Source organism: Carassius auratus, chromosome 30 (assembly GCF_003368295.1).
Source record: "Carassius auratus strain Wakin chromosome 30, ASM336829v1, whole genome shotgun sequence".
In the NCBI taxonomy this organism is placed as follows: Eukaryota; Metazoa; Chordata; class Actinopteri; order Cypriniformes; family Cyprinidae; genus Carassius; species Carassius auratus.
The window spans coordinates 16,815,991-16,841,359 of NC_039272.1; the positions used below are offsets into that span (position 1 = coordinate 16,815,991).

The following is a 25,369-nucleotide window of genomic DNA, read 5'->3' on the forward strand; positions in this document are numbered from 1 at the left end:
AATAGCAAAATAAATCTGCTGGCTTATTTTACATTCATCTTTCAATTTGTCTCTGATCCTTGTCATTTGTGCAATAAATCCCATCTTGTAATGCCACCACTGCAGAAAAAATGAAAAAGAAAAAATACACACACAAAAAAACTACTCCAGCCATCCAACCAATGGAGGACGGCGGGGCGGAGAACGCTCTGCAATTGAACTAAAGGACCGCAGGCAGCTGTACACGAGCATCCTCTATTCTACACACGCGCCCACATCACACAGTCAATGGATTACACCTTCTCTCTCCAAGTGCAGCACCATCTGACCGTATACCCGACACACTTATACGAGGACTACAGCTTAGAGTTACAGGTATGTTTATCAAAACGGAAGTCAAAGTCCGTGCTAGTTTGTTTAGCGGCGATACGCGCGACTCCAAACGAACCATTCTCTTGATACTGTTGGATACACTTGTTAAACACACTAACAACATTAGTATACCGGATACTTCGTACTCTTAAATGAAATGGTAGCGTTACACTTTCTCTGATTTCGTGACGTTGTGACGCACGAAAGCCAGTTGTAGCGCGAATTCGATGAATGTGTTGCGTGCTGTGACGTTTATATGATAAGGGACACATGAACAGTAAATACACTTCACAGTGTCAAACCTGGCGTTTCATTTGAGAGACCTCATCAGTATCATTTTCTTATGCTTTTTGTTTTGCCAAGAAGCAATGGTGACCCCAAAAAGGTACATTTCTGTGGCACGAGGCAATGTTGACAGATTGCTCTCGGTTTCGTCAATCTCACAGCTGTTTCATTTACTGCAAACGATCAATTATGTATCACTATACAGTCCTGAGAACCCCGTCGATGCAGACAGTGTCAGTTTTCAGCCAAATGCGCTTTGATCTTTGTTTTCACCTGTTGTGATCTGTGTAATTTACCGAGACAGTTTGATTGTAGTAGTGTCACCTCTTGAATATATTAGGATTTAATGTAGTGCCTTAGGCAATTGTGGGATTATTACCTGTCATTTATCTAGCCAAGAGAACGGGCAATTGATTTAGACTTAATACAATCAGCAGTTTTATGTATTCTACTAGGAGACATGTTAAAACAATTTTGCAAAGCCAATTAGTTTAGTTTTGTGCATAGCCTATATTATTTATTTCATTTCAGAATCCTTGTTGATTGAATCTTGCTGAAGCAGGTTTTCTTTACATTTAGGGTCCAGGTTGTTCTGTACAGTACATTGAATAAACAAAGAAAAGAAGCAGAATGTTTTATAAACTTTTTCCATTTAATTTCTACAGTCTTTGTAAGTTTAGTAGACACTCTCCATAAAAGCACAATTGCACACATAAGTAATCAAAAGTATTCTAATGCATGTTTTGTTTTCATAATATTTGTATTAACAGTTGTAAATTAAATTAAATTAAATTTGTGCATTTAGCAGACGCTTTTATCCAAAGCGACTTACAGTGCATGCTCTACCAATTGAGCTACAGGAACACTTGTTGTAACAATATTAACAGTTATTTTCATTACTGTAAAGCTGCTTTAAAACAGTGTGCATATAATGCAGCATATACATAAATGTGACTTGTATTGCTTTTAGGAACTGAAGAACAGCTATTGGTATTTGTTTTATTTTTCTAGTCATTGTTATTAAATTAAATAATGCATTAAGCATTTTCTTATATAAGTATTTAATCTTTTTTTTTTTTTTGTACATTAAGCCTTTGAAATGAGTCTGTTCCTTTAAAGTTTCTCCTCCAGGTGCTGCTTAGATCATCTTTGTGCAGAACAATGGCAGCATTAATATTCTCTTTCATATTCCTTGGAGTGCAAATACGTGACACAAAAGCAGATGTCTTTTCCGTAATAAGTGGCTTACCTTTTCTTTAACACTGGATATGTACTTTGTCCGCTACAGATGACATTTGCTATAGTTAGTGAAGAGCCCAATCTTATACCTTTAGTTTGAACTTGTCTATTTGCCTGTATTAAGTTCTATAATTATAATTTAGGATTAAAGATGAGAAATACATGATAAGTTTTCTTTTCAAAGTGGGCTAATAAACAGTTAGGAGAGACCAGAGAGAGAGTAAGATGTGAATTATTGATGTTTTTTGACACTATTTTTCTGTGCAGAGAAAAGAGGCTCATCTTTAATTTTTGTTATTATGGCGTTTACGAATTAGCAGTCTCTTGGTTGCCAGCTAGCCAGTGGGAAATGGTATAAGGAGAGAGGAATGTCAGATATAACAGCATCACTCTTATTGCATTCATTCATTATAGATGCATCATAGTCCGAACCGTCCTGCTGTGGTTTTCAATGATAAGGGAGTAGAACAACTTCAAAGTTTGCTCATTTGAACATTATTTCCCATCAGCATTCACACGTGAGCCTCCCTGCCTCATGCAAAGTATTTAAAATTAAACCAGATTCTTAGTATTAGGGGCAAGGAAATTGCGCAAGGTGGGTGGTTGGTTTGTCTAAACTTGCAGAGAAAATCATCAGTGCACCACAAGGTGGCTCTGTAAGTGTAGAATCACCTTTGAATTACCTCTGATTAAACCTTTTATTTTTCCAAGACTCCTGTGCAAATGCCTGCAATACAGTTGTACATTCTGTTGAGGTTCATCTTTGTGGACTGTCCTATCCACAGCAATGGAGAGCCTTGATTACATCAGAATTTGTGATCAAATAGATTTTGATGTAAATCTTAGCATATATCATTTGTATTAACAAGCAGTTGTTAAGTTTTATTCTAACATAAAAAGAGAAGAAGAATCTTCTGTCTCCATAATCAGAGCAACCCAAGGCAGAAGTGACAGCCCATTGCCTCTCCAATACTGTTTTTCCATTGGGAGGGACAAAACCCACACTTATGGAGAAGCTTATGGAGAGGAAAATGCCTTGCCAAAGCCCAGGGATATGATATGATATTATCTTTCACAATCCATCTCCATTTCTGCTCACAGGCATTAAGTAGCAAAGCTGAAGTTTAGACTCCCAGCAATATTTACAGCAATACTAGCATTCCTCAATGCACCATGAATACGTATGCTGATTAAAAACCTCCTAAATTCCAGACATGTTCTTATTTATTGAAAATACGGTGTTGTCTAGTCATCTATTTTATAAAATGGGTTGTAATAAAAATTCCGTTGTTTTCTAAACATACCGCTTATATCAAACTTTTTTTATATTGTTTATCGGAAGTAAGGGTTATTAGCTTTTAAGGAGTGAGGAAAGTGTCCTTTATATGAACCCTTCCTTCATTTTATCAGGTGTTGTTGGAGTCCATGGGGTTCTAGTGTGATGAAGAAAATGAGTTTTCTAATTTAATCGAATTTATAATACATGGTCCAGATAAAAAAGCCCTTTTCTAGAATGAGTAGGACAGTTTGTCATGCGGCTTCACAGTGAGGGTGTATATTCTTCGCTGGCATTGAAAGCACCCTGCAGATATTAAAGGTGCAAAAAAGGTAGCTCTAAATGAAATGGCACAATGCATAACCAAATGGCGGTGTTCAAGGTCGATTTTCGTCCTTACACGCAGTGAATGCACTGTCGGTTAGAGAATCTTGCAGTACATGTTCTGAACTGTTTTACAATGAACAAGTAAACATTGCAAAACATGATGTGTGTAGAATTGAATCAAAAAGTCACATTTTGCCTTGCTTTGGGCTAGGCTGAATCATAGTTCACGTGTGAAAAAGGTGTATATACTTCTATTAAACTTACATTACAGCATTGGAATGGTGTTTCCATATTATACTTTGGAAACTGGATAAAGATTCAGGTTAGACTGTTGTATGATTAAAATACGATTCGATTCACAATTCTGATTTCACGATTTGATTTGATTCGATTCACAATTTTTATTATTATTATTATTATTTATTTTAACAAAATTAGATTTTAGACAAATTAGAAATTAAATGTGTCCTTTTATAATTGCTTGGACAAAATGCTGCACATTTCTTTGTGAAATTTAAATATAACTATAATAATGTAATATACTAATGTAGAATATTATTGCTCTTTTGTTGGTGTTGATTGCTTCTATTATCCTCATTTGTTAGTCGCTTTGCATAAAGCGACCTGCTAAATTGCAAAATTTAAATATAATGTACATGTAAATAGCAAAACTAAAAAAGCAAAACTAGAAAATTGAAAACTATCCCCAAATCAAATAAATAAGTAACACAAAATAAATCTCTTCATATGAACAAAAATTAGAGGCAACAACTGTATTTTAATCATTATCCAAACAAAGATTCTGGAACATGAGCAGTTTTTAATCGAAATTAGATTTTATAATTTCGAAATTTGAAGCAAAAACAGAATGGTTTGACTTCAGTTTTGTGAAACTATAGGCCTACATAAAAATATCTGCATGAAAGCAGCAGACAAGGAGAATGAGCCACATATTCACTCTCTGCCATCAGGTGGAACTTAAAGCGGTTCCTTGGTGTCCACTGTAAACAAAACAGTGCTGCATTTATGAACTTTAATATGCATTATATAGAGGCAAGATGTAAAGAAAAAATACCATCTAAACTTGATTTGAATAGTCACATATTTTGATTGATTTTCAACCAGCTCGCAGTTAATCGTTACATCCCAAATTTATTGCAAAAAGCTTTTTTTTTGTCCAGTTTGAGTGTATAATTTTATGAGTTTGCTAGCCTAAAAAATGCTGCTCTTGAGCAGTTGTAAAACAAAAATTATTGGTTTATGATTATTTCAGTTATATTCTTTAAAATGTTTATGTTTAATTTAATGTGTTACTTCAATCTTCAATGATATTCAAAGCCTACATAATTTTGAAGATTTTCCAAGTTATCTTGAAGCCCCCTAGTGTGCCCCAGCCTGCTGGTTGAAAACCACTTCCCAGGTGTATAGTATAGATGCAATGATATTCAAATTCTGGTCGATACAGTAAGTCTGATAATTATTTTATTATACTATTATTAACTTTTTTCCCACAGAAATGATTTTGAGATAATTAGTAGTTCTTCTGTCTCTCTGATTTTATGTTTTTTTTTTGCTCATATGAGACCCATCTGAATGTTGCCTGACTTCCAATTAAAGCAACAGAACAGGATAATGATGTTTGACCTTCAGCTGGCCACAGGGAAGAAGCAATAAGCAATGTTTTTGCTATGAGAAATGAACTGACATTGAAGCAGTGGAATAATTGCAAAGGTGAGGAGGGAAATAAGTGGATAAATATTAATCCTTTAAGTGAATCAGTAATTATGTTTTGTGTTGTTTTAAGATGTGCTTAAAAGGGCAGATATGTAATCGTTTCTATTGTAAGCTGATTGCAAACAGGTCTAGCTCACCAACCAACACCACATTTAAATGAGTTAGATGCTGGGTTATTGTAACATGGCCACATTATTACATAAAGCCATCTTAATTTATCCCATGACAATCACCCACTGTGACAAATTTATTATCTGCTGTCAGGAACAGGTCGCATCTCTTCATCACACTTCAGTAAATTCTATCACTGCTCTTCTGCACATGACAGCAGATGTTTTCCCCATCTTCTGGACACATAACACCACTGTCTTCTGTAGGATGGTGGAAAAAGCATTTTGTTCTAGGTCCACATAACAGCCCATGTCCATGGTGCATCCAAAATTCATGAGTCTGGCAAAGAGAGATACTTTGTTCTTGTGCATCGAAACATCAGCTGTGTAAAAGAATCTCCTCTGTCGCTTTTTTTTTTTTTTGTAAGCCATCAGCGGTCTGGAATGGACCCGTCCCACCCAGCATTTGGCTTATGAAGCGGTTTGTGGAGTTGGTGAGAAGTCAAATAGCATCATTTTCCTCTCATTATTTATCCCTGCACATATTGTACACAGGTTCTGAATTATCCATAAGCACTACAAAGGTAGTTTCAAAGCCTTGTCAGGCAGGCTGAACAACTGTGTGAATACAACACAACATTAGAAAGATTAGCAGATGAAAACAGGAAGATGCTGAGCAGTGCAAGACTCTCTTTTCTTTCTTTTACATTATTTATCTTATTTTCTTGAGACATATCTTCTTCTGTCAGTCTTGTTTATGCAGTATGAGGAGCTATTCAGGATGTGTTATTTTGTTTAGGCAGAATGGAACAAATCTAGTTGTTTTGCCCTGAAGATTTGTTTGCTTTTGGGTGCTTATAGACCTACTTAAGTGATGTTGATTCTGTACTTAAATTTTGCAAACTGTCACAAAGTTATATAAAACATGGTTTTGATATTATACTTTTTAAATTCAGCTTTATAGTGATCTTGTGTTTCTGTCAGTGTCTGTGACTATATATATATATATATATATATATATATATGTGTGTGTGTGTGTGTGTGTGTGTGTGTGTGTGTGTGTGTGTGTGTGTGTGTGTGTGTATGCCTGTGTGTATGCGTGTGTTTTCAAACGTCTGGGGTCACTATTATTATTTTTTATTAAGTGCAATTAGAGACGTTTAGAATGTTAACGTTTCCACAAAAATATTAAGCAGCACAACTATTTTCACAAATATTTATGGAGCAGCAAATCAGCATATACACTTTTTTTCTGAAGTATCATGTTGCACTGAATTAGAGTAATGGCTGCTGAAAATGTAACTTTGCCATTACAGAAATAAATTACATAAAATAAAATAAAAATGTAAACAAAAAACACGCACATATATATATATATATATATATATATATATATATATATATATATATATATATATATATATATATATATATATATATATATATATATATATATATATATATATATATATGAAACAGTATGATATTATTATTTATTATGATATTATTATTTCACAATATTACTGTTTTACTGCATTTTTGATCAAATAAACTTTTATGGTTAAATAAATTCAATTCAACCTTTGTAAGCATAAAAACCTTAAAGATTTTAAACATTTTACCAACCCCAAATTTTTCAGTGGTAGCATGCATACTATATAGTTAGTCACTATTGTTAATAGTCATTAAAACAATGAAATTATTATAGTGTTCAAACTAATTAATAATCAGTCAGTTTTGACAAACAAAACAGCAGTTTGGAGTTGCTGTAATTTAATGAATATCATCCTGCTCAAGACCTCTCATTCATCAGTTCATTAAAATGCAGTCTCGTACTCACAGTGTATGATTGCAGCACACTCATTGATAACTAAATCATTTTTCATTTCATTTAATCCATTTTTTTTTCTTTTCTTCAGTTTTTTTTTTTTTTTTTACATTAAGACAATCTAATACAAAACCACAAAGTTGTGTTTTTTCCATGTCTACCTGCTGCCTATTGTAATTCTTCTTATTACTATAGAGGACACACAGACACTGTGTTTCCAGTTGCTTTTCTCTGTGCATTGGGATGTGTTGCCTCAGAATGCTAATGAGCTCAAGTAGGACATGAGGACATTACTCAGCAACCAGCACTGATGTGTTTGCATGCCTGTTAAAGCACCAGCAGGGATTGGAAATGTACTGACTTGGTTAATATGCTGCTGTGTTTGGTTGCATCCTTTTGAACCTATTTTAAATCACTGGAAAAACAGTCAAATGCAGTATACTCATGAATAAGTTTGCTGTTGTTTTGAATATCACTTTTTGGCCTTAGGGTCGAGGTCAAAGAATCCAAAGCACCAAACTGGAATGGAGTTTATGAGCAGAGCTACAGTTATTTTCTTCAGTTTTAAAGAGTGAGTGAGATCTGAAAGTGTTTTTGCAGTGTCGGGACTTTCTTCAACTGAAGTGACAGTAGAAGACCTTGAGCAGCTGGCGTCCAGCTCAGTGCCTCCCCTCCCTGATTACAGCACACCTTTGACAGCCAGAACATTTCTCAGGGCCACCCACTGCACTGCCCTCTCTGCACTTCCTACAGCAGCCCACATGCATGCTCCTCACTTTGGAAACACGTGCACAGTATTTCTCCAAATGATATTTCGTCTTCTAAGGCGCAATGCAGTCGTGTGTGGCTTGGGAGTTTGAGTGATGGACGGTATCTGTTCACTCGGCTTTGCATAGTCTTTAGAAGATGATTTTGGACTACATGTAAAGCATTAACAAATACAGTTCAGTGGAAAATGTAATAAAACATACACTATTGTTCAATGTATAATATACACATATTATTGTTGTTATAATGTTTTTTTATAATATTCTGATCACACTTTATTTTGAGTATGAAGTAAAGTGCAATTCTTGCCATTTACAAACCATTAACCACGACTTTTGCCTCAATAAGCTCTAGTTTAGGTATTTGGTAGAATTAGGGATGTAGAATATCATCATGCAGAATAAGCATGCTAATAAGCAACTAGTTAATAATGAGAATTGATCCTTATACTAAAGTGTTTCCAATATTTTTATAATTAGCTTTTATTCTTATTGATTTGGTGCTCAAGAAATAATGTTGGAAACGGTTGTACTACTGTTTTTACAAAAATAAATAAATACAACATTTTAATTCTGAACTTTCTATTAAAGCTTTCCATGCAAGTCTCAAGGTCCTTGGCAGTCTGAAAATCTGTTCTAGACTTTCTTGTTTTTATCAGCAGAGGAGTTGGAGTCAAGTTATTTTTATTTGTATAGTGCTTTTCGTTCTGTGATCCATGATGTGTGACAGCAGCTGAGGCAAAGAAGGTTTTTGATTAAAGATTATGAAAAAAGCTTTTGATTAACATGCACTGATAAACTGTGCACACCAAAGCTAGAGACATTTTATTAAGAAAGGAAATAAGGTAAATTTGTCTTCTAATCACATTCACATGGCAAATAAGTAAGGGGGAAACTCTTCAACTGTCAGCCCCATTCCTCTCTCTAAGCAGACTGATTAATAATGCAATTGTTTTTTAGATGTGTGCGGTGTGTGTATGTATGTGTTCATGAGCGCGATGGAGCTTGGGCTGCAGTGGTGGTATTTTGCACAGTTGCACAGTTTCCTCAGAGAGGGAGAGTGAGCTCCTCTCCCCACACCTTCTTTCGGCTTCTCTTCTCTTCTGGTTATCTTTTAGTTATTTTTTTTAATCTTCATCTCTGCAAACTTAAGCTGCTGGAATACCTGTGGAAAATTGTTGTCTGAATTCAGCATGTGTAAAGTCCTTTGTTGGAGAAAGTTGCCTTTTCTCTGATGATGGTAAAACTGAGGCCACAAACAAAAGAAAGCTGAAAAACCGTGGACAGTGTCCTTAATGTTGGTGTATGGTTTTGCAGATGCATCACAATTTAAAACAGCAAAGTACTTTCCACATGTCCCTCATAAAGTATGAGAGCAGAGTGTTAGAATCTGAAATTAAAATCTTAGAAAGCGCAACTGAGCACTACTGAAGATTTACCTAAACTCTTAATCTGATGAAGAATTAGAAAATATCTAGATTAGCAACAGCCTGGGATAGATTTGAGCTACTGAATGTAAGATTATAATAATTTTATTTGAATAGTTTGAATATGTTAATGGTGTGATTCCTATGTATGCAAGAATTAGCGTAGAAAACAGACTATCTGGAAACTATTGAGTATGTTTATTTATTCTGTTTTAGAGAAGTTGCAGTCATTAGCATTTGCAAATCAGGCCACGCTCAAAATGTGAAAATCCCAGTTTCTCAATCTGCTGGCATAAAAATTCACCCATCTTTTTAAATGCATGTTATTGATCTAACTGTGAATGATTCGTCCATGCATTTCCCATAAAAAAAAAAGGTTTGATCCTTTAATTTTTAATTTCTGATGAAACCAGACTAAAGTATGTATAAAAAGCATTTAGTCTGCTTAAACAACATACCTTTCTTATAATCAACTGCTTTCAGATCTGCATCAATTTTTTACTCTTTCAATCATTTCTTTCACTCACAATACTGAAAGAAAAGATCTGTTGCTACTTCTGTTTTATCTCGGCTTCAATTCGTTCAAACAGCTGCATTTTGTATTCTATCAGTTACATAAAAAGTAGCTGCCCGAGATCATCACAAAAATAGCCATCAGGTGAACTGGATTCTCTTACAGGAACTTTAAAACACTCAAACTAGCCAATCAAAGTTATGGTGATCGGTTAAATTACAAATTCAGCTGGAACTAATTTTTGCCACAAGGCTACCGGACTAATGAATTTTTAAGCATTCAAGTACAACACCAAAAACCTCAAAATAACTTTTAAAGTGTCATGATATCACACTATAGGGCAAGAAGTTACAAACAAATAGTTTGCTGTCTTGCAGGGGTCTGTGTGATAAAGCAGACTCTCTCCAGGTATTACCCCTCTCTTTGGCCTGTGACTTTCTGAGTTTTCTTAGGAAGTGCCTTCATACAAATCCTCTGTCTGTTAAAACAATAATCAACTGTGCAGCATGTCATCTACTTTCAAACATAGTCTGGAGGCTTTTAAAAACCTGGTCTCCACATCATTGCAGCTGTTAGTAATTGGCAGTAAAAAAACCACTCTAATTGGTCTATAAGGCAGAGTGTGCAAAGGGCAACTACAGAGTGATCAGTTCCTTCATTACCCGGGACCCACGCAAATAAATTGCACAAAAATTTCGATCTAATTTCGAGTAAAGCTTAGCATTTGCCGAAAGTAAAATGTATAATCTGCAAGCATTTCAATGTTGTCTTCATCACATGAAGGTCATATGAAGGTTTCATCTGTTGCTTTACAACCCCTGCAGTCTGTTTATAAGCCGTTCTGGGAGTGAACTGCAGCTGTAATAGAGGCATGTCATGTCCTCACGCTGGTTCTGTGTTTTAATATGTGTGACGCATGCTGAAATAATTAAAGTGACAGAAACAACATGTCTTTATGAATAATTCATGTGACACATTTTCATGACACTGTTTTCCCCAAAAGTACATCTAAAATAGCAGTGCAGTACATGCAGCGGTTTCGACTCCTGTCATTTTCAAATTCACAGTGTTTAGTGATGGAAGCGTATGATAAAGTGCTGAAATATAATCATAGTTTTTTTGTTGTTGTTCAGATGAAGTCAACAGAGGTGGATCAAGGCCTTTTCACAGACAGTTACTGCAAAGTGTGCAGCGCTCAGCTCATCTCAGAGTCACAGAGAGTGGCACATTATGAGGTGAGATCGCTTTCTGTCTACATCATGTCTGCTTGTACGTGCAAATCTCTCCCTGATCTTTTGTTTGTTTGATGTCGGTCATTTTAGATGTTACCATCCAAAGTGTATTTATAGGTACAACCCCCCTGGAGAAATCAGAGGTTAAGTGTCTTAAAGGACACACTGACAACTAGTAAATATACTGCAGCAATAAATATAGCTACTAACCTGCTTTCTGGACATCTTCTATGATTACTCATAAGAGGTTCTGTGTGCATGTCCTCTGATCTGTGTTGTGAGGAATACTTTAGCAGAACAGCTGTATTGCAGAATGTTTCCCTGTGGTCATTGAACGGTGAGTTATATGGCCACTCGTCAACAGAGCTGTAACCTGAGGAGGCCCAGATGGCAACATAGTGTATCTGTCCAGGCAGGCATAGAGTGCAAGGAGATGGTAGTGTGCTGATCAGTGTAAAATATTAATTCTGGGTTTGTTTTGTTTGTCTGTGCCGAGTGTGTTACTGCCTGGATTGTTCCATGTGGACTGAGTGATGCTGACATTTTGAGCCTCTTTGTCCCCTGCCAATGCCCAATCTGCAACCATTTCATGCATTTCAATAGTAGACAGTACTGGGCCAGAAAAGCTGCTGGTCTTGAACAAATGACCACTTTATTTTCTTTGTACATCTGAAATTATTTAGTTTGCAAATGTAAATTGATTGCATTGAATCCTAACTTCTGGCTGTGCTTCAGTTAGTGATGCAACTGAAAATATTAAGCTGAAAAAAAAAAGATTTTGAGTACTTTTTGGAGTTCCAATCATTGACAGAAACCAGAAATGGTTACCACTTTTAAATCATGTCTTTTATCTGCACCAAACGTGGATAAGCTACAACAAGTAAACCTGTCAGCATGTGGCTATACTTCATCATGACCTAAAGTGAGGCAAGAACAACGTGTGTGAAAAACTAAAAATCCCACACGACGGTTAATAATCACATGTGAACAACACCCTGAACAATGACCAATGAACAATGTTAAATGACCCAAAATGATATTTTTGTTTTCAATTTTTGGCTAAATAAATAATATAGTTGTGGTTTTGGTGCATCACTAATTTAGTCTTTTCAGTGAAAAAAGGTGCATCTGAGGCTGCTGGGTAAATTACTAAAAGCTGCTAAAAAGCTAAAATCGTTTTGCTGATTTTTGTTTAAACTTTGCAAACCTCCACAGGCATTAAATGAAAAATGCTGTCATGCTGCTAATGTAGAAATATATATATATATATATATATATATATATATATATATATATATATATATATATATACACATTTTTTTTATGTGTGTGTGTGGAGAGGAGACACAGATTTGTGGAGGAGAGTTTCTGTCTCTCATTCTCTGTCTCACCTCAGACAAGTTCCAAAGTGTTATCAGATGTGAGCTCAAATATCCACAGACTGTTGATCATAGAAAACAATAGTGACTAAAGTTCAGATTTCACTTTAGATTGAACCCTCACTTTAGAGAGTCACATTTCTCCATCTTATTAATTAAGCATTTTCTTAGAGGATTTATGAAAGACTTTAAAAAGTGCCATGGGACATACAAAATAATTGGAAAAGCACTGTTTATTTGCAGCTTATCACTCGTGATGCAGCGGCAAAAGAGGAAGTAAGTTTGAAAATAAAAATAAAAAACAGACATAAAGAACAGAGTAACAGCATACTTATGACATGTAATATAAACCGTGAACAAAGGGTCTGAAGTATACTCTAATGGTAATCAATAAACTGAAACTTTATACAAATCACAAAAACTTTTCATTTTATTTACAAGGTTCATTTACTAAATTCTGTATTTGAAATCTTTACATAATCTACTCAGTCCTTTCTGGCATTCAGAAGAAACTTCCAATGTGATTTCTTTAACTAATGAGGGGCTTTGTCACAATTTTGGCATTCGATTTAATTTAAAAACAACATAATTAGTGTTTACATTGAAAATGAATCTAATTTTATTGGGAAGGGTTATGAACTTTGCGTAGAAGCTGTAACATCTACAGAGGCTTTAGCACTCAGGTCTTTTAGAAATTATGCTGATGGTGAGGGCACAATTTTTCCTCTGCAATGAGCTTTTAATCCTCACTCCTGAAACATCAAAGACTTAGAGAAAGAGAAAAAGAGAGCGACAGAGAGAGAGAGAGAGAGAGAGACAGATTGGAGAAGAGAGAGAGAGTAAATCCAGGCAGTTGAACTAAACAGTTTAACAGCAGCTGTATTAAAAGGACATTAATAATGCAGAAAGACAATCATGGACGGGAATAGCACTTCCAGCGTTGGGTTTCATTTTATAGTCCTCAAAGCACTCTATTTTTGTGTTCAAGATTATGCCATACCTTTTCACCTAAGACTGTGAGACTATCACAAGTACAGGTATGATAAATGTTATCGTTGAGCTCCAAACAAACATCTTTTTAAAGGGAAAGTTCACCCAAAAATTCTGTCAATAGTTACTCACCCTCATGTCGTTCTAAACCTGTAAGACCTTCGTTCATTTTCGGAACGCAAATTAAGATTTTTTTATGAAATCCGAGAGCTTTCTGACCTCCCTTAGACGGCAAGGATCCAGAATCGTAGCATGGATATAGGGAAAATAATTTATGTGACATCAGTGGTTTAACTGTAGTTTTACAAAACTAAGGGAATACTTTTTGTGCCTAAAATTAATAAAAAATACCTTAATTTGTTTTCCCGAAAATGAACTGAGGTCAGATGAGGGTGAGTAATTAATGACTCAATTTTCATTTTTGGGTGAACTATCCCTTTAATGTTAAATCTAAGCATATTGCTGTGCTGTTATGATTGATAACACCATGCTTCAAGGTGACTTGTTTTTCTACATTTCCGTTACTGACATAAGGTATGCGTTACCAAAAGCAAACAGAAGTTATCTGGTGTTTTTTAAGCAGTAAGCGAGGTCTGTGGCCTGTGTCTCCTTTTGAGTGTAATCTCTCTGGTGCGCAATGCTGTTTGATTTCTTTTTGTTGTCCCGCTCTCATTCTATCTGTTTGTGTGCCCCTGGCTTATGTCTTTCGTCCATGCAATTCCAATCAGAGTTCTCTAATCTTACATATGTATGAGCAGCATAGCAGAAAGCTGGAAGACTGCAGACTTTTATTTACATTTGCTCATGGTGATATTATCAGAGTTCAAGGACAAACCACCATCTCATTGTCCTGGATCCTCTTCTACAAGATTGGAATCGTCCATGTGAGTTTGTTTCTAATGAGACTCCTTATTCACACTAAGGACTAAAGGACAATAATCACAGGTGAACGTTTATTGTATCATGTAACATTAATGCGCATAATAATTATACTTATACAGGAATTAGTCCCAACTGTGTATTGCTTGGATGTTGATTGATTCTTTCCTCAAAATCAGCATATTATAATTATTTACTTGAAAGATCACGTGAAACTGAAGACTGGAGTAATGACTGCTGAAAATTCAGCTTTGCTGTCACAGAAATATAATTTATTATAATAGTTTTTAAATGTTAATGTTTTTACTGTATCTTCAATCAAATGCAGACTTGGTCAGCATAAAGAGAAATCTTTCAAAAACACAAAAAAAATCTTACCAACCTTAAAACTTTGAACAGTACTGTATATATTAATTATGAATGTAATTATAATATACCTCCTTCTGCAGCAGAGTATAACAATTTTGTAATAGTGACCCAAATCGTGACTTGATATCTTTCCGTTTGACTTTATTTCTTCTATTGTCATGTTTCATTCTGGTGGAAATCAACTTCCATAAATGTAGAGTAAGTGTGATCAAAAACAAACAAATAAATCTGTCAGGCAAAATGTCAGGTTGAATGGCCTCATGCTGTAGAATATAGGCTGCCTTACAAATGTGAATCTTGTGTTGTGAGCAGCTAAATTTGTTGCTGAGCTGTGAGAGATCTGACTTTGATTCAGCACATCTCTATTAAACACATCTACTCTGTTATTATCTCAGTGAGGATCAGTAATGTCTTTAAATATGACTCTAAATTTGGCTTCCTCAATTAGCTCCTGTACAGTTGGCTAAATCGGGATGTTCTCGTTGGCCTAACAGCCGTTAGAGTCGTTTAAAGAGTTGAAATAATTTCTTTCAGACGCTTCTTAAGATAGTGCTAATTAAAACTTGATAGAATAAAACTGGGATGCATCAGGCCAACCAATCAACGTGATTCTCATCACAGCGTCTCTTTTAAATGCAACAATTTTTTTTTCACATGAAAAAGGCACCAGTAATTGTATTTTTTAGTAGCTCATATTGTACAGTTACAACATGATGAATCCATTGCCTGCTGATATTTAAGAACAAATGCAGTTAATGTTTGCCAAGCCAACAGTCTAGATCATTTTATTTAGAGTTTTTATTGTTTTTCAAAGGCTACATTGTCCATTGTCCAGCAATCAATTATAGTAAAGGCAATATATAACTTTTCAAACTCCACAAAGCATAATTGCACCATAACTGTTTTTCTGTTGATTCATTGTCACAGCGGTAACTTTACAGGTTTGCAAGGTCAAACCAGCCATAACAGTGGGGGAATTTTGTCTGCAGCATGAAGATAATATTAGCATATATTTATAGAAGATTAAAAACGGCAAACAAAATACAATAATTGTTGTATTTGACCTTTAATGATGTTCATTTTTTATGCGTATAAAGATTCTTTGTTCTTATTTTTATTTCGCATCAAATTCCTAAACAGGTAAAATAGCAGTTGAAGACACAAAGCAAAGTCCATCTATTGACGAAAGCATTTTATTTTAAATTTAGTTGCAGTGGATTCCTATGCTTTGAGGATCTTACAGATTATCTTGTGGTAGGATAATTCTTCATTGTCTCTGCTGATACTTCCTTTAGCTCTTAGAAGTGGAGAGGAGTGGCAAACAAATTGGAAGAAGAATGGACAGAACAAAGGCTTGTAAAGCTCTGATTAAAATTGGATGAGGGCCTGTCAGAAAAAAAAAAGAAAACACGAAAACCTATCATGTGAAGAGTCCTTGGGTCTATCAGACAGTCTTCCATACTCAAAAGTCTGATTGCTAATGAACTCACTTTTCCACACTTTGATCCCCATTTAAGATTCACCATGCACAACGATTTCAGAATGTCAAGTCACGTCTTTCTGCTTGATGCTCAGGATTTTTACTACCAGTAAAGAAGTGTTTGGTTCAAAGTAGGGATGTCAACGATTAATCGATGATCGATTAATTTTCGATAAGAGATGCAATCGATTAAGGCTATCGATGGTCGGTTAACCGATTCAATGTTGTGCTGCGTGCTGCTCATGCGCACTCAACACGTGCGAGCGGCTGTGAGTGACGGTGACGATATATAAAAGCATCATCATTCATTCACAATGTACAAATTAAGCTTTTAATGTGATTTAAACTTTAAAGTACATTAAAATAGAAACAACATAAAAGTTCTTCAACATTAAATGCAATAGAAATGTAGTTACTAATCATTTCATCAGATAACTGTTTTATATCGTGCGCTTTGCAGGGCTGCGGGACACAGTGACAGGACAGGTAGTCTATTCATTCCTACAACTTGTTAATTCATTCCTACGAATTATTAATGTGGCAATTGTCCATGTTTCATTAATTTTGTTCCCTAAATAACCCATGATTTAAGTGAAATAAGGGAACAAATTAATAAATCTAACGAATTCTTAATTCATGAAATCTTTAATTTCCCTTCCCATGTTTACCACAGTAAGAGATGCGAAAACAGTTATTAAAAGCGAAAGATAATAAAATAAACCTGGGAAATTAGAGGGTTAGACTATGAAGATTTAGGAAAAGAAACGATGCCTAAATATACTGAATTTGTGGAAATTCGTGACCAACCGGCAAACCAGAACAAAGCCGCGTAAATGAAGACTATGGGGTCCAAAAGCATGGTCGCGATCTAACATTTTCCAGTTAACCTATTATTCCTCTAATAAACAAAGCTTTTATACCACACTTGTCATAATCAGATCTTATCATTTCTAAATAAATAATTGCTGGATTCAAAACAGCGATTAATAGGGGCTGTGACCGACACATTCCTGGAGCATTCACTGCTGTCACTAAACGGTGACGCCGAGCATCGTTCACAAGTTTCTGCATGGACCTGACTAGGGCACAGGTTCTAAGCCCTGGGACAAAATGGGATGCTTTAAGGAAAATTTATAGCCTACTTAGTAATAGGCCCAACATAAAAATAACAATTTGTTTTCATGTTTTTTTTTTTTTTTTTTTTTTTTCAATAGGCTATGCGAAATATATCCGACTTAAATAGGCTAATTAAGATTAACGGATTTAAAACAGAAGTGTGGGCGCTCCATAAGTTCACAAAAAAAAAAAAAAAAAAAAGGATGACAACGCATTCTGTTTGTTTGCTTTATTTTACAAGAGCACAAATCTTCTGTTTTTATTGTGAGTGTGCACAAACTAAAGTAAACACTTTTGCGGAAAATATTTTTTTTTTTTTAATGTCTCAGCTGTTTCGATCGCCCCCGGAGCCTGCTGCACACGTATATTCTAGCGATTCAAACTTACATCGCAGTCTGTTCATTATCAAAATAAAATGTCAACTAAACATTAAAAGGTTACACTGGTCAGTTTAAATAGACCGTAGTATACCGGTCCACTCTGCTGTTATGCCAAGGACGTTTTTGCTCATATGAAGAGGATCATCTTTTCCGTCTATATGCGAATGCGTGTTAAGTACAAGCCTAGTTTACATTATAAATAATAGTTTAACATTCAAATACATTGCGAATATGGAAACATTTCGATTTGTGCCGAATGAGACATGAGCAATAACCTCCAAATAAATCTAGCCAAAGCGGCGCTCGCTCATCCTCGTCTGCACGCATGCACTGTCACGATCTAATGCGCTGTGTGCCGGATTTTTAAAAATCTGACATTTTCTAGGACAGAATCCAGCAGGATCAAATTAATGTGAGCAACTGTGTTTTGGTGCAGCAGCGCCGATGTAGTTCACTTAATGTGCAGCGCAGTCACACGCGCTCCACATTTCGGATAATTTTATACAATAATGTCAGTTGAAAACATTGCAATTGTGCTTTAAAATACAACAACGAGCACCACAAAACCATTTAAAGATGCGCGTTCAGCGTTCTCCGTGCGGGATTGGAAACTGTCAACAAAGTAAAATGACCTCAAAAGTATGGCGCGCTCTCTTCATTTTATCAAATGATCATAATCGCATCTATTCATTTTATAATCCTGCTACTAGCATTTTATTCAGACTAAAACCTCTTTAATTCAAGTGAGAAAGCGTTTTGTGTGTGTGTGTGGCTTTTGCACATCCTGTCATACCGCTGACTGCGTGCCTGCAATAGACGCATTTTGCAGTATTATGGTTAACGATTAATCGATTAATTGATCGTTAATTTAAACGACGATCGATCATGGAAATAATCGAAATTTGACATCCCTAGTTCAAAGCCACTAGAAGGCATGCCTGCAAACATTAACTGAAAAAAAACATAATGGCTAAAGTTAAAGCTAATGCTTTTGGTCTGGTACTTGGGAAAGGAGACCCGAGGTCGTTTTTTTTTTTTTTTAAATGGATTTCAATGGAGGAGAGGCTTCACTACGAAAAATAAAGAGCTTTTTAGAGGAAACGGCTTATCATTTAATGAATCAACAGCCTATCTGATAATCTTCAACTTGTCTTACACTAAACAATACTTTTGGATTAAACTATTTATAGAGTTTACCACGACAAGAGAAGTCACAGACTTTTTGCAGCTGGTGGGAACCAGTTTACGACACTTCCCATTCATTCCTGTGGTATCCGTAAACACCAATTGAGGTTTGCACAACTTTGACTGAAATTAAATAATGTCAAGGTTGTAATGTGATTGGTTATTACGGAACATGTGATCCAAGTTAGCCATTACGATTTCTCCTATAGTAAGTAATACAGAGCAGACCCTCTCATCTCCCTATTCATGCTAATGGCATTTTGTCTGTTAATATTTAAAAGCGTTTTTTTTTTTTTTCCTCCTTTTCAGTATTTTATCTTTTTATTAATGTTATTTTAATCAAAATGAAGTTCTAATAACCTGTCCTACTGTAGTTTTTTTCTTTTCTTTTTTTGTAATCTACAGAGGTGATGTGATTGTCTACAAATGTTCCATCAGCATAGTGCATACGATTGTGCAAGGAGGTTTTGGTAAGATTCTGAAATCCCACTCAGTTTCCTGTCATTCTGTGATAGTATTCCTGCTTCCAAAACTGGGTCTGAACATATTCTAGTGACTAAGCAACCAGAGGCCAGATAGTGAGGATACATATAGTGCCTTGGAATATAATATGCAGTGGATCTGTGGCATGTTGATAACCTAGTTTATTTGATGCAAATGAGTAATTAAAATTTATAGCTACAACATTTATTTTTCAGCACCATCTGTTGGATTGTTGCACCTTAACAATTTTTTAATAGCTTGGTATACTATAAGAAGTTGAACTGGAAGATGGTATTTTTATTTGAGTGGCTGATTAGATTTATTTTCTTAAAGGGTTAGTTTACAGATATCATTAAAAATACCTTACTTTGTCTTCCTAAGAAGAACGAAGGTCTTATGGGTTTGGAACAACATGAGGCTGAGTGATTAATGACAGAATTCAATTTTTTTTGGTGAACTATACCTTTACATTGTACTTCATAGAAATGTGCATAAACATTATCCCACTGATTAGATTAGGATTCAAAACTCTAGGATTCAAAGCCATGCAGTAAACCAGTATAGACAAAGCCCAGAACAACATATGAGCAGCTCGCAGCATGAGCAGGATTTAATATGTTGAATAAAGTAGGCTTTTCCTTATAAACAATTTTTCCTGCGAATTATGTTGTCAGACTGAAAAGCTACAAGACAAAATTTAACTCTGTGCTCGGTTGCTGTCTGTGTTCCTCAGAAATGTGTCTCAGCATGGAAGAGAACTGTCTTCATGCCACCAAAGAGTTTTTGACTGGTTTTAATTTGTGCGCCCTTATGGCACACATGCTGTTGTTATCTCTAAGTGTGGCAGAGTCTGCTTTTTCTTTGATGAATCTATTAAAAAGCCCTGGTTACACTACTGGTACATGTTTAAAAAAGTAAATCCGCAACAAGAGTATCAGAAACTGCAGCATCATCTATTTTTGAGAAAAGATGAAATGTTTGAGAAATGATGTCATAGTTAAAATTGAGTCTTTTATAGTGAATAAACTCTGCCCTTTGTATTGACAGGGCCATCTACTCTTTAAATCATATAAAGTAAACCCTAAAGAAGACATGTCTCAGTAAACAGTCCTTTGCCAGTGGAGTGTGGGTCCTTTAACAGTAATGAGTTTTGAAAGCTTTCTCTATTTGCCAGTTATTTTTCCCCTTTGCTTACCCATGAGTAGAGCTTGATGTTTTCCTCTGGCTCTGGTTTGGATCATCATGGGCTTTTTGAGCTTGGAGCTAAATTGTGTCCCTCTAAATCTATTGTTGTGACAGTTCAACCCCAATCCGAGTTTACCTAACCCTTTGAGACTAGTTTTGTCTACCTTCATGTAAATACCATAGCTAAGACTCCCTGGACTCAAGAGTACTTAATGGTAAGCTTCAGGTCAGATTAGTCCACAAGTGTCATTTCTTCAAATATAAGCCCACTGTTTGTTGCTGTGGATTGTGGCTATGAAACGTCTGATTTTTTATAATTAAAAAAAATAATAATTGAGATTACATCTGATGATTTATTTGGGGTCAATTCAGTTAATCTCAAACATGATGACACACACATGTATGTTGTATAGTATGCATTTATGCACATTTTATATTAAAATGCTTGGCCTGACAATTAATCTTTTTAATAAACTATTTTAAAAAGTGTAAAGGTCATTTAAATATGTAATATAAATATAAATAGTTTCTTATTTAACTATTTATTTAAAGAAAATCAATTGATAGCAACTGGCTATTACACTCTGACAGGCAAGAATAGATGCAAACAGACAAATTTGCATATTTACTGCTTGCGAGTGTTATAGGGAACTAAGAGATTGTGGATAGAATTATAGCTGAAGAGGTTGAAGAGAAATATGTTTATATTTGCACACACTTCAGGTGCTGAAATAGCACCATTCTCAATAAATCTAAAATTCCATCTGTCTCATTTCATATTTACTCTCTTGAGGGGAGAACTAGGAGGACCACCGTAATAAGATTCTCTCAGGCAATCTCCAAACACAAGATGACAGATCATATATTTGAACCACATTCATCTGCAGTCAGTCAGGTCTGTTTCATCCAGGTCCATGTGTCATTTTTTTTTTGAGAGAGAGAGTCCAAGAAAAGCAGACAGAAAACCTTTCACTTCTTCAAGAGGAAATGAGTGGCTTTCAATTCAGATTATTCCAGTGTCACTCTCTGTCCTTCATTTCCACACTTTGCCTCTTTCCTTTCTGTTGAGGATGAAGTTCAATTACCCTCTTGTCAAACAACATCATTTTCAGGTAAACTGAGAAGTGAATTGATTTGGCCCACTCAAAATGACTGCAATGAAAGCTGTGCAGTCAAACCCAAGTAATTGATGGGTTTGTGATTTGTGGCTCCACACTCAGTTAACGCCAACCACAGTAATTATTTATTGGCCTGTGTGTGAGAATGGCACTGCCATTCACTTCTCACTCAGTTCCTGCTCCAGCTCATTTTTCTTTGGTATTTATTTAATACTTTTTATTCACAATTACTAAATGTTCTAGTCTGTCCCAGCACTGTAAACTTGATTAGACAAACCATAAAATATAAAAACTTAGAAGTTAATAAAGGTACAGATGCATGAAATCATATTATTATCTTATAATATTCAGATTGCAGAATCATCTGATTGTGTACAAAAATAATAAACACTTATTAAAATTTTTCCCTCCTCATTCGTCTTTTTCAGAGCCGGAAACATGCAAACAAAGTGCGTCTGTATTACATGTTGCATCCAGTAGATGGTGGATGTCCAGCTAAGAAGCTCAGAACAGATGACGTGAGTACCTCATCTTAATCTTTTTTTTTTTTTTTTTTTTTACAAATGACACCTCTGTACGGTATTCATAAATTACTTGCCCTGGGGGGGTGGCGGGCACGTAGATATTTGAATATATTTGAATGCATTGCATGATATTCGATATCCGTTCGAATTAGATTTTTCTCAAAAGTGACGGCCCTAGTGGTAAGTACTTCGAGTGACTGATAACCCTTTAGTATAGGGACCAATTCTCACTATTAACTACTTGTTTATTAGCATGCCTATTATTAACATATTGTTTTTTTAGTACTAATGAAGCACATACAAAGCATGATCATATACTACATCCATAATTCTACCCAATACCTAAACTTATCAACTACTTTACTAACTATAAATAAGCAGCAAATTTGGAGTTTATTGAAGCAAAAGTCATAGGGGGAATTCCAAACGGAAGTGAGCATCCCTGTGCCCTATGCTGTTCGTGCAGCGTTCAACACTCCATAGGTGTCGCAAATATATATTTCTTTTCTTTATTATTTTTTTATTCAGATATTGTTTAATTGTGTCTTATTAACTATCAAACTAATCTTGCTAATAAATTGCTTACACTAACATCTTAAATAATATTTCTGCCAAAAACATGTTGTATTATATTAAAATAAAGACAAATTTAAATAGCCTATTCTACTTACGTTTGTATGTGAAGTCGAACTCAACCACAACTTTGCATTGCAAGACCTCCTAACTGAAGATCACATGATCACTAAAAGAAATAACTTCCGTGAAGTGACCATCGCATGTTCCCTTAACTAATGGACTTCTAGAAGGGCACTTCAAATGGCGTCCCCTTCCTGAAGTGCCCTTCAAGGGTGCAAAAAAGCTGTTTATAATTCGCCCATAGTTCATGCTTTGCTGATAGCGAGAATTGGACCTGAGTGGACTGAGTGACTTCTAATGCACTATTTATGGATGATTGTAGTGGTGACTCAAGGGTTGTAGCACATCTGTCCATCGTAAAGAGACAATGTTTTGATGCACATTTTGTACAGCATTGTCACTTTGAGTTAATACCTGATCTTATGTTTGTTTAACCTTGGCTTTAAGAATGGAGCATGTTTTAAACAAAGTTCAATTCAATTTAAGAAACAAACAAGAAAGTTCAAGAAAGTCTAACTCAACTCTGAACTTCAGCCATCTTTTGAGATGAGCCTCGCTGAGATGATAGTCTGTCTGCTCTGCTTCTCTCAGTAGGATAAAACATTGCCATGTTTGATGGGCTATTCACACAACGAGAGGGGTTCATAAACACAAGGATGTGTGAATGTTGCTGGGATCAGCCTTTTTGCACTCTCGGTTGGGCAAAGAAAGTCTATGATGCCTGTGGTTTTTGCAGATGTTACATGTTCTTTAGAGAGCTTCCAGACCAACAAAGCTCTCACCGCAGGAGGCCAAATGCACATCTAAATGTTTATGAGAGAGTCAGAGAATGCAAAATCATAGCCATCAGCTATGGGATGCGGTTAGAATTTAATTATATTGAATGCTGTGTATGTTTTATTGATATTCTGTAGGGTCACAGTAATTATAAACATCATTAGATAAGCAGTTGAGGTGAGGACACTGGCAGAGAATTACAGTAAAGAAGGTGATTAGTATACAATTATTGTGTAGGGAATAGGGTTTGGGTGATGTCTTCAAATTTGGCATCAGACGATGTCTACAGTGAAACATTGCGATTGATGATGACATCGGCAGGGGTGAAGGTTGGGGGGAGGTGTGCCCAAAGTGTGAATCCTTATAAGGGAAAACAACTGATGATTCCTTACAATGTGTCTACACCAGGTGCGAGTGGTGCAACAAAATATTATAGAACCACTGTTTTATAATAAAGATTCATTTTATATATATATATATATATATATATATATATATATATATATATATATATATATATATATATATATAAAATAGATATTCTTTATAAAAGTATTTACTTTATAAATATATCAAAACTTAATTTTTGATTAGTTTAATGCATTGCTAAGAACTTAATTTGGACAATTTTAAAGGTGATTTTCTGAAAGGAAAAAATATCTCTATTAACTAGCTGCTGGTTATCATGCATATTACCAGCATATTGGCTGTTTATTAACTGTATATTAAACACTCATTGGTTTTTAACTGTAATAATTGATGTGCTCACCTCCAGAATTTGACGTCAGACATTGTCATGCTCATACTGTATATGCCTTAAAGTGAAAAAATCACCAGATTCCAAGACAAATGTTCTATAGAAACCAGCTGTAAAACCTCCGTTTAGTTTGTTTCTCAAACAAATCCTATGACTCCATGAGACCTGAAATATAGCATTTGAGTCATATGAACTCACTTTGTTACTTTTTTTTAGTGGGGAGCGAGAACTGTTCATTTAAGTCTTTAGTTTGAATTGATTAAATTTGAATGTTTAGGGTAGGTTTCCCCACTTAATATTGAGTTAATCCTCTTACACTCTCTTATCACTAATCATTTCATGTACTTCTGAAAATCTATAAAAATATAGTGCAAGATGTGGAATTTTTGTGATTACAGTACCTTTTCTCTGTCATTAACCTATAAACGTGATCAAGTCAGGAGGCGTTCAGTCAAAATCAGCACTTTTCACAGTGGGACCGAGCAAAAAAAAAGACTGGAACTAAAAGCAATTATTTTTCCACTACATTGCTCTTTCTGATATTTATAGATCAGTGAACTCTGCATGACTACTGTTGTGTGAATGCTGTTGTAATGTTTTTGGCTCAACAGCAAGAAAAAAACAACAACAAAAAACTAACATCTGAAAGTTTTGCGCCAGCAATTTTGCTACAGTGTAAAAAGCTTGGACATACTGATTTTCTTGATTTCTTCAATAACAATGTTGTGTGGACATTTTTTTCCAACTCATTCTTTAAAAATCAAAAACTACACCTTCTAGAGTTTAAATGTTGAGGGGAGTGCTTGATTATTAAAGTTAAGTGATTTCATTATATTGTCAACCAGTCCAACTGTACAGTTTCTGTCAGTCAAAGCTACACACAAAGTGCTGCCTGCATTTTCTTTAGATTCTTTCCTAGGGCATAGGGTTGTATTAGGGTAAATTAGCCCTTGACCAGCAGAGAACTAAAATACACCTGCATTAAAGAGTCAGTAAGCAGCCAAGTTTTAACAAGCTGTCC

General features: G+C 35.3%; 1 protein-coding gene across 1 annotated transcript in view; it reads left to right on the top strand.

Annotated features, from left to right (window-relative positions):
• The first annotated feature begins 246 nt into the window (after positions 1-246).
• Positions 247-25,369, top strand: part of zmat4a (zinc finger, matrin-type 4a) — a 67,546-nt gene continuing 42,423 nt past the window's right edge. The window contains exons 1-3 of the mRNA XM_026211784.1: positions 247-354; positions 10,992-11,093; positions 22,083-22,172. Of these exons, the coding sequence (XP_026067569.1) occupies positions 268-354; positions 10,992-11,093; positions 22,083-22,172 (279 nt within the window). The 5' untranslated portion in view covers positions 247-267. The remainder of the gene's footprint in view (positions 355-10,991; positions 11,094-22,082; positions 22,173-25,369) is intronic.